Source organism: Hyperoodon ampullatus, assembly GCF_949752795.1.
Source record: "Hyperoodon ampullatus genome assembly, chromosome: 15".
Lineage (NCBI taxonomy): Eukaryota > Metazoa > Chordata > Mammalia > Artiodactyla > Ziphiidae > Hyperoodon > Hyperoodon ampullatus.
The window spans coordinates 12,599,388-12,614,895 of NC_136928.1; the positions used below are offsets into that span (position 1 = coordinate 12,599,388).

General features: G+C 48.0%; 1 protein-coding gene across 2 annotated transcripts in view; it reads right to left on the bottom strand.

Annotated features, from left to right (window-relative positions):
• The window catches only part of FBLN7 (fibulin 7), a gene marked incomplete at its 5' end in the record, with an annotated part of 42,532 nt that extends 32,512 nt beyond the window's left edge, over positions 1 to 10,020 (bottom strand). For both annotated transcript variants that reach the window (XM_079720401.1, XM_079720400.1), the window contains one exon: positions 9,946 to 10,020. In XM_079720401.1, coding sequence (XP_079576527.1) covers positions 9,946 to 10,020 — 75 coding nt within the window. The remainder of the gene's footprint in view (positions 1 to 9,945) is intronic.
• Positions 10,021 to 15,508: the final 5,488 nt, after the last annotated feature.

Sequence of the window (15,508 nt, forward strand, 5' to 3'; positions counted from 1 at the left end):
AAGCCAGGCTCCTGTCTTTCCATTTTCACTTAGAAGCCCCCTTCTCAAAGAGCCCGTACCTGCCTACTGAGTACAGAGCAGCCTCCTGGCCACCCTCCAACACAACACCCCATTTCCATGGTCTGCCTCCAGATACTTTCAGGTTTGTCTTGTTTTTCTCTGCCTGCTTGGTGAGCCACGTGACAACAGGGTCTGTGTCCACCGCATCGTTCTCTCCCCTAACACGTACTGAGCCCTTATTTTGGACCTGTTCTTTGAATGTCACTCATTTTCTCCTTCCTACAACCCCATGAGACAGGCATCTCAGAGGAGGAGGCTGACTCACAGAGGCAGGAACTTGCCCCAGGTCACTCAGCCGGGAAGCATGGGAGCCAGAACACAGACCAGGCACTCAGGGTCTTCTCCACTTGCTACACTGCCTCGGGCCCTGCTGCCTTGCCAGACCCAGAAAATCACCTGGCAGGAGAGGCTCTCAGGACATAGTTGTAGGATGAGCACATTACCTTACTAGTTAGATTCCTTCTGGGAAGGTAAAATCTTTAATTATGCAATCAGAGAAGGCGCTGGGAGGTGATACTGACAAGTTTGTATGTTTTTCACACCACAGTGTAAATGACTGATGGTGTGGAGGCTTCTCTGGAAGAAGCTTTTCTTTTTGTCTTTTTTTGCCTACAGACACCCGTGGCACTTTCCCTTTCTTCAAATCAGCCAAGAATCATCTGATTCTCTCAGCTCCCTGGGCCGTGCACCCAGTTACCCATCACACTCTGCCCCCAACCCCTCCTGCAGAGACGGGGAACCCAGCCTAGGGGAGCAGAGGGAGGGGCATCTCCTGAGCTGGCAGTGCGCCACTTCTGTTGAGGGTCTACAGGTAACCTAATCCCCGGCATAAAGGGAAATGTCTGAGTCAGGAGCCAACCAGATGACAACAGGGAGGTCAGGGGGCAGCCTAGGGTCTCCTGAGTCCCTGGAGTTGCCATCCCACCCCCACACCTCTAGTCTTTGATGTGAATGATGTCACGTCTCAGTCTTAACTTGGAAACCCAGCCCCAAGATGAGCTCCCTGGGCTTTGCTTCCCATTTAAGCTGCTTCCCTCTGGAGAGTCTGGGGCCCAGACTGCCAGAGGTTCCTGCCTGAAAGACTCCAGGCCAACCGGAGAACCCAGGGCACTGCCTTCTTCCCCAGCTGTTTACATCCAGTCCACACCCTCAGCACTCGTTGCCCAACACCTCCGGGGGCCAGAAACTGCCCCACAGAGCAAAGGGGTCTCCACTCTTCTCTGTAATCAGGGCCGTCCTGGACAGGACTTGGAGAGTCCCCCTCCTGAAGGTGCCAGGGAAAGGTGGGGGCTGCTGGAGAAAGTGGAAGATGGCGGGACGGCCTCCCGGTCACCCATCCTCACCCTGACCCCACCCCTTCATCTGAACACTGTCTCTGGGGGAGTAAAGCCCTGGATCACTACTGATGAAGGTTTGCAGAATGGCAATCTCTTCCTCCCCACACCCACACCATCTGCAAGGAGGCTCTGCCAGTCTTCCCATCCAGAGGGAGGTCTGTTTTCCCATCTCCGGATATGGGCGGGTCTTGTGACTTGCTTTGGCCAACAGAATGCACTGGAAGCGATATACCAGTTCCAAGGCTGGCTCTGGATTAACCACATTGTCTAGTTTCTGTATGGGATGTTTTGACATCTGGGGCCACGCTGACTTGGCACAGAATGCCCCTCTGTGGCAGGGCCAGCAAATTCCTAGAGGCAGCAAACAACGCAACACCCTCCCTGCCCATGCCCAGCACACCTTTGGTAGCAGACCAACTGAACCAGAGCCCATCCGCCTGCTTATCTGGCTCCGAAGCTTGTGAGACACTAACACCTGCCCAGTCCCCACCAACAAACCTGGGAATCGGCATCAGACAACTAGGGTCAGCCCTATACCACCAACCTGCTACAATTGTTCCAACTAGCCAATCCTAACCCGGTTAGTCCCCTTAACCTGTCTCACCCATTTCTTCCCTCAAAACCCCCAGTAAAGGCTTTCCAGAAGTTTCCCTCCCTCTCTCTCTGCCTGCTGTTCTCTCTGTAGCCCAACTTGGTACGACATGCTCCCTCCTCGAGAGAACTGTAAGTAACACACTATCCTTTTCCGGCAGTGTCTCCTGATCTGTTGGCCGCACCACACTTGGAGGAAGCCAAAATCCCAGCTTCATTTTAGAACAGTGTCTCAAGAAGTCTTGGGCATTCTGCTAGTCCTGGCCCTTGACCGCTTTCTACCATGTGAAAAACCCAGGCTAGCCTGCTGGAGGATGAGAGGCTGCATGGAACAGAGCCACCCTGGACCAACCAGCCTCAGCTAACCTGGCAGCCGTCCACAGGTGAAGAGGAGCCCAGGCCCGAAGAGCGGAGCCTGGAGCCAGTGAGCAGGACAGTCCAGCTGAGCCCAGCTCAGACTGCCACCCTGATCGGCCAACTCCAGATCTAGAGCAGCCCTTTCAAAACCAAATGCACGGTCCTTGTCTGTTTTGTTCCCAGCCTGGGCCATGGCAGTCACCAAATATTTGTTTTACGAAATGCCCCATTTTCAAAATGGATGATTCACATGTCCCCGTAGCTTCCGCTCACCCCCATGTATTCTTATAATACGGGCGCTGGTGTATAAAACCCTGCTGCAGGGTAGCAAATACTCCTGGTGCTGCGAGCGCGGCAGATACCTTTAATCAAGCATGGCATCCTTTTGTGCCGAGTTCTGAAGTAAACAGCAATCCATGTCAACCTGGAGTCCAGCCAATCCATCGAAACTGGCAGTAGAATTGATAAGCTGACCATACCACACCGGGAAGGAACATACTTGGGTTTTCACATTTCCACCCTTCTTCATCTCATTTGTTCTCAGACCAGGGAACAGATCTCAAACCCTCCCCACCTCCTTCCCTCCCGACTCAGTCAGTGGGGGACACTGGGTGGGGGCATTTCCCCCCCTCTGGCTCCTTCCTCTGGCTTTGCTCCCAATATGAGGATTCAGCTGCCACTTCCTCAGGCACATCAGGCTCCCCATCTACAGCGTGGGGATAATGGTGCTACCGCTGGCTGCTTTAAAGTTTCAGGGTAGAAAAATGGTAACATCTACCATAGGAAAGTGATCTGGGAAGGCCTAAGGATCGCGGATTAAAACATCATTTTCCTGAGAATGTGTTCAAAAAAACAAGGGAAGAAGCCAAGAAAGAGGAAGACATATGATCTAGAAAACATAAACTCCAGCGCAGGCCAAAGTCCCTGGGTAGCCACAGGGCCATGAGCCCAGAGAAAGGTCAGCACGACTGGGATCCAGGGGGAAAGCAGCCCGACAGAATATGGACTAGGAAAGAGATTATTGGAAACAACTGTGCTTATGTAGAGGACGAACCGGGCAAAAGAGAAAAATCTTGAGGAAAACCAAAAAGTTACACAAGAAAGGAAATTAATCATAGTAGACTATTTGGCCCTGCAGTGAACAATGGAACAAAGTACTCATCTGTCGTTACCGGAGATCAATTGTTTAGAAACGGGGAGTAATTTCCAGGGCATTTAAAAACAGTTGCCTCAAGAGAGAGTGAGGACGGTGGAACAATTTCTTGAAAGCCACAAGCTACCAAAAGTCACCCAGAGGAAAAAGGTTACCCTAAGTAGTTCTGTATCTGTCAGAGAAATTGAATTCATGGTTAAAAACCTTCCAGAAAAGAAATCTCCAAGCCCACATGGTTTCATTGGTCAATTCTACCAAACATGATAGAGGAACTGACACCACCTCTACACAGTTTCTTCCAGAAAACAGAAGAGAAGGGGACAGCTCACAACTCATTTTAGGAAGCCAGCATTACCCTGGTAAGAAAACCAGGTAAAGACAGTAGAAGAAATCCATAGATGAGGGATAGCAAACTGTGTCTGTAGAAAGAGGGCCAGAGAGTCAAATTTTTCATCTTTGCAGCCCATAGGGTCTCTGTTGCAACTGCTCATCTCCGCAATTGCAGTGCAAAAGGCAGGTATGGATGACATGTAAGTAATCAGTGTGGACAGATTTGACCAGCAGTGTACTGGATGTGGCTCATGGACCATAGTTTGCTGACCCCTGCTATACACCCATATCCCTCATGAACAAGATACAAGAATTCTCACAAAACATTAGCAAGTAGAATCCAGAAATATAGACGATGTATACGATGCCATAATCAATTAGGGTTTATCTGGGAATGCAAGGCTGTTTCAAAATTAGAAAATCAATCACACAGCACTGTAAATCAACTGTACTTCAATTTAAAAAGATTAAAAATAAATTTTAAAATTCAGTCAAAGTCATCCACTTTAATAACAGACTGAAGAAAAACCACAGGATCATGTCAATGGAAGCAGAAAAAGCATGTGATAAAATTCAACATCCATTCATAATGAATACTCTATCAAACTATGGCTAGAAGAGAACCTTAACCTGACAAATGGCATCTGCAAAAACCCACAGCCTAGCATCCCACTTAATATTAAAAAACTGAATGCATTCTTCCCAAGTTCTAGAACAAGGCAAGAATGTCCACTCTCTTACTCAACACAGTACTGGACGTTTTAATAAGTGTAATAAGGCTAAATAAATAAATATATGGCACATGGATTAGAAAGGAAGAAATAAAATTGCCCCTCTTCACAGATAACACGCTTGTTTATGTAAAAAAATCTGAGGGAATCTACACACAAAAAAAATGCCCTATAACTAATAAGTGAGTTCCACAAAGTCACAGGATACCATGTCAACACAGAAAAGCCCACTGAATTTCCATATACAAGTAATACAGCATTGGAAATGAAAAAAATTAAAACCTAATACCACTTAAAATAGCTCCAAAAATGAAATACTTAGATATAAATCTAACAAAACATGTTTATGTTGGTAACTAAAAAATGCTGATGAGGGAAATCAAGGAAGATCTAAATAAATGGAAAGACATATTGTTTTCACAGATTGGAAGACTCAATATTGTTAAGATGCCAATTCACCCCTAATTGATCAGTAGGTTTAATGCAGCTCCAATCAAAATTCCAGTGGAATTTTGTGGATAGAGATAAGCCGATTCTAAAATTTTAATGGAAATACAAGCTATGATAACCGAAACAATTTTGAAAAAGAATAATAAAGTCTTAAAATCTATCCAATTTTAAGTCTTATATAAAATTACAGTAACGGGTCTTCCCTGGTGGTGCACTGGTTAAGAATCCGCCTGCCAATGCAGGGGACACGGGTTCGATCCCTAGTCTGGGAAGATCCCACATGCCTCTGGAGCAACTAAGCCTGTGCGCCACAACTGCTGAGTCTGCGCTCTAGAGCCCGCAAACCACAACTACTGAGCCTGCGCACCACAACTACTGAAGCCCGTGCGCCTAGAGCTCGTGCCCTGCAACGAGAGGCCACCGCAATGAGAAGCCCGTGCGTGGCAACGAAGAGTAGACGCCCGCTCGCCACAACTAGAGAAAGCCCGTGCGCAACGAAGACCCAATGCAGCCGAATAAATAAATAAATAAATAAATAAATAAATAAAATTACAGTAATCAAGATAGTGTGTTACTGGCAGAAATAAACCCATATGATGCACTGATTTTTCACAAAGTTGCTAAGACAATTCAATGGCAATTCAAGTCTTTTCAACAAATGCTGTTGGAACAACTGGATATCTACATGCAAAGTGTTTATCTCAACATAAACCTCACACTTTACACAAAAATTAACTCAAAATAAATTACAGATCAAAATGTAAAAATGCAAAACTACAAAAATTTTAGAAGAAAACATACAAGAAAATCTTCATGATCTGGGGTCAAAGAGTTCTTAGACTTGACACCAAAACCACAATCTATAAAAATAAAAAATCGATCAATTGGACTTCATCAAAATTTAAAATCTTTGCTCTGGGAAAGACACTGTTTAGACAAGCTGCAGTGAATGAAATAATGCCATTTGCAGCAACATGGATGGACCCGGAGATTATCATACGGAGTGAAGCAAGTCAGACAGAGAAAGACATATATCATATGACATCACTTATGTGGAATCTAAAAAAAAATGATACAAATGGACTTATTTACAAAACAGAAATAGACTCACAGGCTTAGAAAACAAATTTATGGTTACCAAAGGGGAAAGGTGGGGTGGGGAGAGGAATAAATTACAAGTTTGGAATTAACATATACACTCTACTATATATAAAATAGATAATCAACAAGGATCTACTGTATAGCACAGGGAACTATACTCAATACTCTGTAATAACCTATATGGGAAAAGAATCTGAGAAAGAATAGGTATAGGAATATGTATAACTAACTCACTTTGCTGTACACCTGAAACTAACACAACATTGTAAATCAACTATACTCCAATATAAAATAAAAAAATTTTTTTAAAAGACAAGCTGCAGATAGGGAGAAAATATTGGCAACTCACACACCTGATAAAGGATTTCTATTTAGAATGTATAAAGAATACTCAAAACTTAACAATAAGAAAACAAACCACCCATTTGGAAAATGGGCAGAAGGCCTGAACAGACACTTCACCCAGTAAACTATTCAAATGGCAAATAAGCACATGAAAAGATGTCAATATTATCAGTTATTAGAGAAATGGAAATTAAAACCACAATGAGATACCATTCCATACCTATTAGAGTGACTTAGAAACAAACAGACAAACCCGATAATATTAAGTGCTGGTGAGGATGCACAGCAACTGGGTCTTTTATGTACTGCTGGTGGGAATGCAAAATGATACAACTGATATGGAATACAGTTTGGCTGCTTCTGACAAAGTTAAAGATACACTTACCATATAACCCAGCAATCCCACTCCTAGATATCTAGCCAAGAGAAATGAGTGTTTACATTCACACAAAAGCTGTATGGGAATGTTTACGGCAGCTCTAGTCATAATCACCAAAAACTGGAACTGATACCATGGGTGTCATTCAGTTCAATGGCTGAATTGATAAAAAACAAAGCTGTGATATGTCCACACAATGGAATACTACCCAGCAATAGGAAGGAACTGTGCATCCCCAGAACAATATGGAAGAATCTTAAATGGTTTATGCTAAGTTAAAGAAGTCAGAGTCAAAAGTCTATGTACTTTTTGCTTCCATTTATATGACACTGTGAAGATGAAAAAACTATAATGCTGAAGAACGGATCAGTGTTGCCAGGCACTGGGGTGGCCAGAGGGTGTGACTACACAGGGCATGAGGATGTCATTTTGGGGTGGTGGAACTGTTCTGTCTCCTGACTGTGGTGGTGAGTACCACATATGGAACATAGTTCTATGGTTAAAAGCATGGAAATGTACACCAAAAACATTTCTTTCCCATTAAACTGTAAAAAGCAATGTATCAACTGGGAGTAGACAACCAAAAGAATGAATCTCTAATGGTGGAATTTGGAACCCTGTGACATGTGATCACAAGGAGAGGTTTTGGAGAAGGGGAAACGTTCTGAAATACCATAGCCCCCCCTCCCCACAGGCAACGAGGAGGCCGAGAGCCATCGTGGGGGAAGAGGGTGAGGCGTGGGGTGTGTTAAATGTTCTCCCTTTCTTGTCTCCCCAGCAAGGCGGTTTCTCTTCCTGGGGGAAGGCCACAGAGTGGGCAGTAGTGTTGGGAAAGGGCCCCACTTACGGGACCCCCACATTGCTCAACCTCCCCTCCTTCCCCAGGACCACTGGCTCTCCAACAGCAGGTCACAGAAATCTTGCAAAGTGACCCAGGGCAGATGTGCTGAAAAGTCAGACAAGGATTAGGGGTGAGATTCCCCCGACTACATAGGACTTTGGGTGAAGGACAGTTTCACTAGAATTTTTAAACTAACTTCTATGGAGGATCCCTTCTGCTCCCTTTCCCCTTCACAAAGCCCACTGAGGCAGGTGCTCTCACAGGTAAAGAAACCAAGGCTTAGAGGAGAAGGAATTTGAGAAAGCCTGGACGTGGCAGGGCAGGGATGGGACCCAGATCTCCCCCAGGAACAAAGCCTGAGAGAGCTTACTTCCCTGCTTGAACAGCAGCTGCAAACATCTGAGAACTGCCAAGGTGTCACCACTTTTCCAGGTAACCTTCAGAGATCAGATAATGGCAGTGCAGAGCCCCTCAGCTTCCTCTGGCACTTCCTATCCACCCTGCCCCCTCTCCTGGGCTGGGTGGGGAGCCGGCTTAGGGATGCACCTACCTGTGCTTCTGGCTTTGAGCTCTGGGCCTCAGGTTCTATTACATAATCTGCAAAATGGGTGGGACACCCCACTGTTCTGCTGGGTGGGTTGATTGTGGTCCTAGACCAGGCTTCTGCTGCCTGGTGGCTGAGTGACTTCCTGCAGTGGCAACTCACCATATTCTGCACTCACACGGGTCCGTGTTCGGTCTGAACTGAGTTATCCCTGCCTGGAACCCCTTCCTGTGCCCCAAGGGCTTCTAGGTGGCCACGGATGTGCCTGTTAGGTATTCAGCCCATGGGTGAGAGTCTGTGGGGAAGGGAAAAGGCTTGGAGACTAAGGAGAGAGATTAAATTTACTCCACTCCTTCCTGGCCATGTGAACTTGAGTAAGTCAGAATCTCCCTGGGTCTCAGCTCCCTCATCTGCAAAATGGGGATGACAATAGTTCCCAACTCACAGCGCTGCTCTGAGAATAGAGAGCCTGGAAGATGCTTAGCAAAGAATACAGCACTCATCACTCAGTGAGCTTTCTTTCCGTCTGCCGTTACTATTATTGTTATGGACGGTATTCTTGGGGTAGCTGCCCCACAGCCCACGGGACACGCCGTCACAGAGGGAGGGGTCTCCAGTTTCCAGAGCCAGTCTGGTGATAGCTGGCTCTGAATTGAGCAATTCCAGTCTCACCTTTGGAAGACGCATTTTTATCTGCATTCTCATCTTAATTTTAACCATGAGTTTTTACTGCTTAATGTAAAAGTGAATCTGGTCAAGCACATAAATCCAGTGGGACTCCAACAGACACAAACGTCAGGGAGAGAAAAATTAAACGGCAAGCTGCCTGCAAGTGTGGGAAAGAAATGCAGTCCCAAATCTAAGCTCCCCTAGGCTCAGGTGAGGCTGCTTCAGAAACCTCCCACCTGTTTCTGCCTGGGAAACGCGGCGAACTGCTAAGAAAGTTCTGAGCCTTTAAAAGTTGGTAGTGGGGCTTCCCTGGTGCGCAGTGGTTAAGAATCCGCCTGCCAATGCAGGGGACACGGGTTCGAGCCCTGGTCCGGGACGATCCCACATGCCGCGGGAGAACCTAAGCCCGTGCACCGCAACTACTGAGCCCACCGCCGCATCTACTGAAGCCCGTGCGCCTAGAGCCCGTGCTCCGCAACAAGAGAAGCCACCGCAGTGAGAAGCCTGCGCACCGCAACGAAGAGTAGCCCCCGCTCTCCACAACTAGAGAAAGCCCGTGCGCAGCAACGAAGACCCAACGCAGCCAAAAATAAATAAAATAAATAAATGTAAAAGTTGGTGGTGGTAAGAATATTTCAGTTAGAAATTTAAATGTTGGAAGTTGGAGGGGAGCGGACAACCTCTACCCTAATTGGGTGAGCAGGGAGCTCTTCTGGAGACCTGAGGAAGACCAATGTCTCATAAATCCCAGGGCAATCTTTCTACAACGCACGGTTCTCACGCGGAGCCCTCTCTCTCCCTCCCCCCAGCGGACCGAGGCTTTCGCACAAACTGCTCGGCTAGACCAGCCCGGGTTCTCCCAGACGCCCGGCCCGCGATGCATCCGATGACAGATGGGGGGACCTCACGCTTCCCTCTGAAAACTGAACCCCAGCTCCAGCCTCGCTCCAAGCCCCCAGCCCGAGCATTCCGGTGGAATGTGGCGAGCCCAGGTCCTCCGGCCTTGGCGTGGCCTCCCCTGCAAGCGGGACAGGGGAGGGGCGGGAGGGACACTGACCTGGGAAGCCTGCGATTCGGGGCAGGCGAGGAAAAGCAGCAGGAGGAAGAGCGCGCGGGGACAGTTGGGCACCATCTTGCCAATCGGAACCTTTCTGCTTGGGAAGGGGAAATAACTTTGTCTGCCTTCCCTGCCGAGGTTGTCCCAAGCCGATGCCGCAGCCGCCCCTGCGGGGAGCGGGGTTCCGCGCGGACCCGAGCGGCTCGGGCAGGGAGGGAGGCGGGAGCCCCGGAGCGCAGCCGGGCCCGCCGCGCTCGGGAGGCGCAGTCCCGGGTCCAGGTGCGCCGCGCGCAGACCTGCAGCCGCAGCGGCCAGGAGCGTCCGCAGCCGCCCGCACGAGACAATCGCGGCGAGGCGGGGAGGCGCCAGCCCCTTGGCCAAGGCCGAGGAGGAGGGGCTGCCCGGCCAGGAATGCGCCTGGGAGCGCGCCCAACCCGCGCGGCTCCCCGAGGAGGCCGGGCGTGACGCCGAGGACGAGCGCGGGCATCCTCAGCGCCCAGGCGGGGGAGGCGGCCGAGGCGGCGCGCACGTGCGTGCGGGATCCCGGGAGCCCACCCCGCGCCGGGCCGCTCCTGACCCGCCCCTTTCCCAGCTGGGGATACTGAGGCTGATATCACCCAGCAGAAAGTGGAGCTTCAAACCCAGGTGTGTCCAACTTCAGAGCTCACGTGAGGACATCTTCCTCCACGGCCTTCGGAAGACGGGACTAGAATGGCCAGGAGACGGGCTTCATGAACTTAGACCAAGTTCTCCACCCGAGCAGACTAGTGTCTTTTTAAACAATGCTATCGGGGTACAAGAACACACACGCACGGTGACTCAGAATCGACAGCCCTCCTCATTTGCTGTCCTCCACTCCCCAAACGGAAGGAGAAACTCAGTTTGGACCGGAGGCCGGGTTATGGGAACACTGGATGCTCTGCTGAGGTCGGGTGGGAAATGCCGCTGGGAAGGGCAGACATGAGCAGTCTGAGTCCTTGCATCCAGGGGCTGTGGGAGGAACCAGATGGCCTCAGCCCCAAGCTCCTGGAAAACATTATTTAAGTTCTTACTGGAAGAATGTTTTCAGAAGGCAACACTGCAGATGTCATGGTGCACACCAAGTCTGGCCAAGCCTCAAATCTATTTTTCCTTTTCCGAATTTCACTTAGCAGAGCCCACTCAGAGCTCAAGGCACAGAGCTCAGAAGGCTGCAGCCTCAGAGCAGGGACTGTTTTCCTTTGGAAAGGAAAGTTGGAGTCCCCTGGAAAGGGGACTGGTGGCGCCTGGTGCAGCCTGGCCACCTGGGCAGGAGTTACCCAGGAAATCCTGCTGGGCTGCCCCCTCCACCTTCCTGCCGGAGGAAGGAGAGCAGGTCTGGTACTCTTATCTGCATTCCTGGGGAGACGGCTTGAGAGAGACCTGGGCAGAAGATTGCTTTTCCCTGTCCAGGTGGAGGGCGCTGGGCAGCGGTGACCTGAGCCCGGGTGGCCTGTGGAAATAGTGGTTTTCTGCCTTTGTTCTCTGGGCCAAAGCCCAGCGTCCCCCTCTCTGTCTGCACTCTCCCCACCCCTACCCCCAAGGAAGGATTCCTTCTGGTCACTGTGGCTGTGTTTATTTGGTATTTTATCCTACCTTGTGTTTACATGGCAGCCCCCAAAGCCAAGGCTTCTCAGGCGTGTTCCGGCTGTGTGCTGGAACCAGACAGATGTGTGCTGGAACCAGACAGATGTGCACAAGACCTATTGTCCCCTTGAGCCCTCTGAATGGATTCATAAAGCTGGAAGGCACTCCTGATTTCACCAGTGAAGAAACTGAAGCCGGGAATGGCTGAGTGACTTGCCCGTGGTTTGCAAACCCAAAGGTCTCCAGAGCAGGGCTGGTTCCAGCACAGGCTACCTTATCCCACATTTTACTTAAATAATGCAATCATAGGATTTCAGGAATTTTATTTACAGGAACAGAGTTTTTCCTGTTTCTTTCTTTCTTTTTTTTTTTTTTTTTGGTTTTCTTCTTCTTCTCCTTCTTTTCTTCTTCTTCTTTTACTTTTCAAGCATTTCTAAGTTTCAACACAGAGGTTTTTTCCCTATTATCGATTTCCATTTGTTTCCCTTGTCCTATGGCTGACTTCTGTCTAGTGCTCTGGCATCTGCTCCGAATTAACCTTCTAAGGTCCCACTGCCCCAGCAGTACCGTCCCTTCTCTCTCTGTCCTCAACCGCCCTTGACCTATGGTCATCAAGGCACACCCTCCACAGCCAGACTTGCCAAGGCTGCGAAGAGCAGACAGACCGTGAGAATAAACCAAGCGCCCTCTATTCAGGGCTCCGAAAACCAACCTTTGACTTGATAAGATGGGCCTTCCTCGATATTGTTTCTTCTGTTTCCTCTATATTTCATTTTCAAGAGACTATTCTGGAATGTCAGGGGATGAAGGGGGTCTAGATATCTAAAGAAAATATTGTTAAAGCCTTTGGGCAGAATCAGTTGCCACCTCCTGGGCTCCGTGCTCTCTGATACACTCACATCCCCTGTGTAAAGTGGGAATACAAAATGGGGGAGGAAGTTATGCTGTAGAAATCTGTTTAAGACCCGATCAGAAGCAGCACCCAGTCTAAATCAGCCATTCCAGAGCCGTTTCCTGGGACCCTCACAGTGACTGACACGTCGCTTTTTCTCTTTCGGCTTTCTCGGGCTTCTCTGTGGCTGAATCTTGTCTGTCATCTCATTCTGAGCTGCTTCTCCCTCTTTGTCTCCTTCACTCACCTCTATCTGTGATTCTAAGTGTAATCGACCCCCACTAAGCACCTGCAAAGGGGCCCAGGAACAAAGCCCAGCATGTGAGCCTGAGCCAGGATAACAGGGTAGGAACAGGGGGAGGACGGTCTAGCAGGAGTGCAGTGACTTAGTCCAATTTACTCTTTACGCAAATATTTATCAGGTGCCAGCTCCGAGCATGGCCCTTTTGTGAGGGGCTACGGGAGGCTTTCACACTAAATCTCGAGCCCCAGCCAACAAAATCGTGTACTCCTGTGTTGAACTTTGAAGATTGTCCGCTTATGTATGAGGTCATGACAGCTAGAAGAGACTTTCCTCCCTACAAAACCGTTTCCAATTTTATAAAATGAAAATCTGTAGGAAAACAGATTCAACTGTGCCTTGATTAAAGACCAAACACCAGTTAACATCTGCCAAAAGGAGGAAATGCTGCAAATCCATGAATGCCGTTCCACAGTGAAGTCCAAGTGCCTGTGGGAGGGGCAGAGTATGGATGCAGCCAAGGACACACAGCCCTTGAAATCAGACACACCTGGGCCGGATCTTACCCACTACATGTTGCCAGTGTGACCTTGCAACTCTCCTAAGCTTTGCAGGTCTCAGTTTCCTCAACTATGTATGGAAACAGCATTTATCTGAAGAATTATTAAGGGATTTCAAAATGATGAATATAAAGTGCCTAACACAGTGCCTAGCGTATAGTGGTGCTTAGTTAAAGAGTCTCTGACTAAACTGACTCATGGTCCTCCACACGGGGACAACATAAGAAGGGAACCAACATTTCCTTAGCACCTGCTGTATGCCAGGCCCTCTGTTAAGCGTTTCATGAATGTTCTCATTTATTCCCTCACAACCCAGCAAAATAGGTCCTATTATTATTACCATTTTGCGGATTGGGAAACTGAGGCTTAGAATGCTTGATCACCCAAGAGCAACATCAGGTGAGTAATCGGGAGAAACAGGATTTACACTTGGGTGTGTCCGATCCCGAGGAGCATGCTTTCTGCTGCGTTAGAAACTAAACACAAGACTTTGCTCACTGTTCTCCTCGGCCAATGTTTGATATCTTCTAAGGCAGATATATCAAAATTAGCTTCGGGAGTAATTTTTCAGGGATACATTTTTACTGCATACTGAGATTACACCTATACAATTAGGCCTGATTACAATAACCTCCGAGGAATTGTTGAAATTAATTCCCGGGTCTAGAATTTCATACTTAATATTGTTCAAAACAGGACGGCTTTGCCAGATGACTCTATGTGTCCCTCCAGAGGCACTCTGCACCCGTTCCCAGCCTGTCCTCTGCCTCGATGCCAACCTGTATGGATTGCGTCAACACCCTTGGGTGCTGTGTCCTCTGGCTGTGTGCAGCAGGTGGAGGCGCTCAGTGGGAGGTCAGATAGAGAACGGTGAGGTCCCGAGCTTGACTCAAGCCTCGATAGAAGATCACTGCTCTTTTCAAGGCAATCTGTTCTCCATCCCTCTCTTCCTCTGGGATTCCAGCAGCCCCTCTCCCTCTCATCCTCCTGGTCCAGAGACAGGAAGAGCACCTGCATTAGACGCTCTGGGATAGGGCACTCCCCTGGTTGGCGTTTGTACATCCTGTTCATATCCTGTAAATAAATCATCTGCACATTATACGAACTTGAGCAAGCCATCTCTCGGCTTTTGACTGATAGAGTGGCCATTGGCAATAAGTTGAAAATAATTTTTTTCTCCAGAATTGTGCCTCTAACAGGAAATGAGGTGACACACACACACGATCAAGCTTGTGCACACACACTCTCTGGGCGAGGCCCTAAGAGGTTACTGACGATCTTTCCCCTTGGTTAATACAATACTATTTTTGTCTAAGGTTGTAATATACCCAGTTAAAAATACCCCTCCACCACCTCTTCAGACTCCCTAAATGCAGACTCCCTCGGCTGCGTGACCCAGTTCTGACTGATGAGATATAAGTGAAGTCTGGTGAGTGGGGCTTCCAGGAAAGCCACTTTCTTGATAAACAGAAACAGTCTCAACTGGTGTGTGTCCTTCCTCCTCTTGCCTGGAGCATGGGCCCAGTGCCTGGAGGTGCAGCAGCCACCCCATGACCATGAGGAACAGATGGAAGTTTAGAAAGAGAAAAGGCATAAGTTCATAGCAGCAGTATTCACAATAGCCAAGACATGGACACAACCTAAATGTCCATCAACAGATGAATGGATAAAGAAGATGTGGTACATATATACAATGGAATATTACTCAGCCATAAAAAATAAAATAATGCTATTTGCAGCAACATGGATGGACCTAGAGATTATCATACTAAGTGACGTAAGTCAGAAGGAGAAAGACAAATACCATAGAGTATCGCTTATATGTGGAATCTAAAATGTGACGTAAATGAACTTATTTACAAAACAGAAACACAGTCATAGACATGGAGAACAGACTTGTGGTTGCCAAGGGGGAGGGATGGATTGGGAGTCTGCCATTAGCAGATGCAACTATTATATAGAGAATGGATAAACAGCAAGGTCCTACTGTATAGCACAGAGAACTATATTCAACATCCTGTGATAAACCATAATGAAAAAGAACATATATATATATAACTGAATCACTTTGCTGTACAGCAGAAATTAACACAACATTGTAAATCAAGTATACTTCAATAAAATAAACTAAAAAAAAAAGAAAGAAAGAAAGAGAGAAGGCAGAGGGAGCTTGCTTCCTTAATGATTTCTTTGAGACATGCCAGTCCTGGGCCTCTTACTTCCAGATGTCTTGTTTGCTAAGAAACATAAATCCCTGTTTGGTTA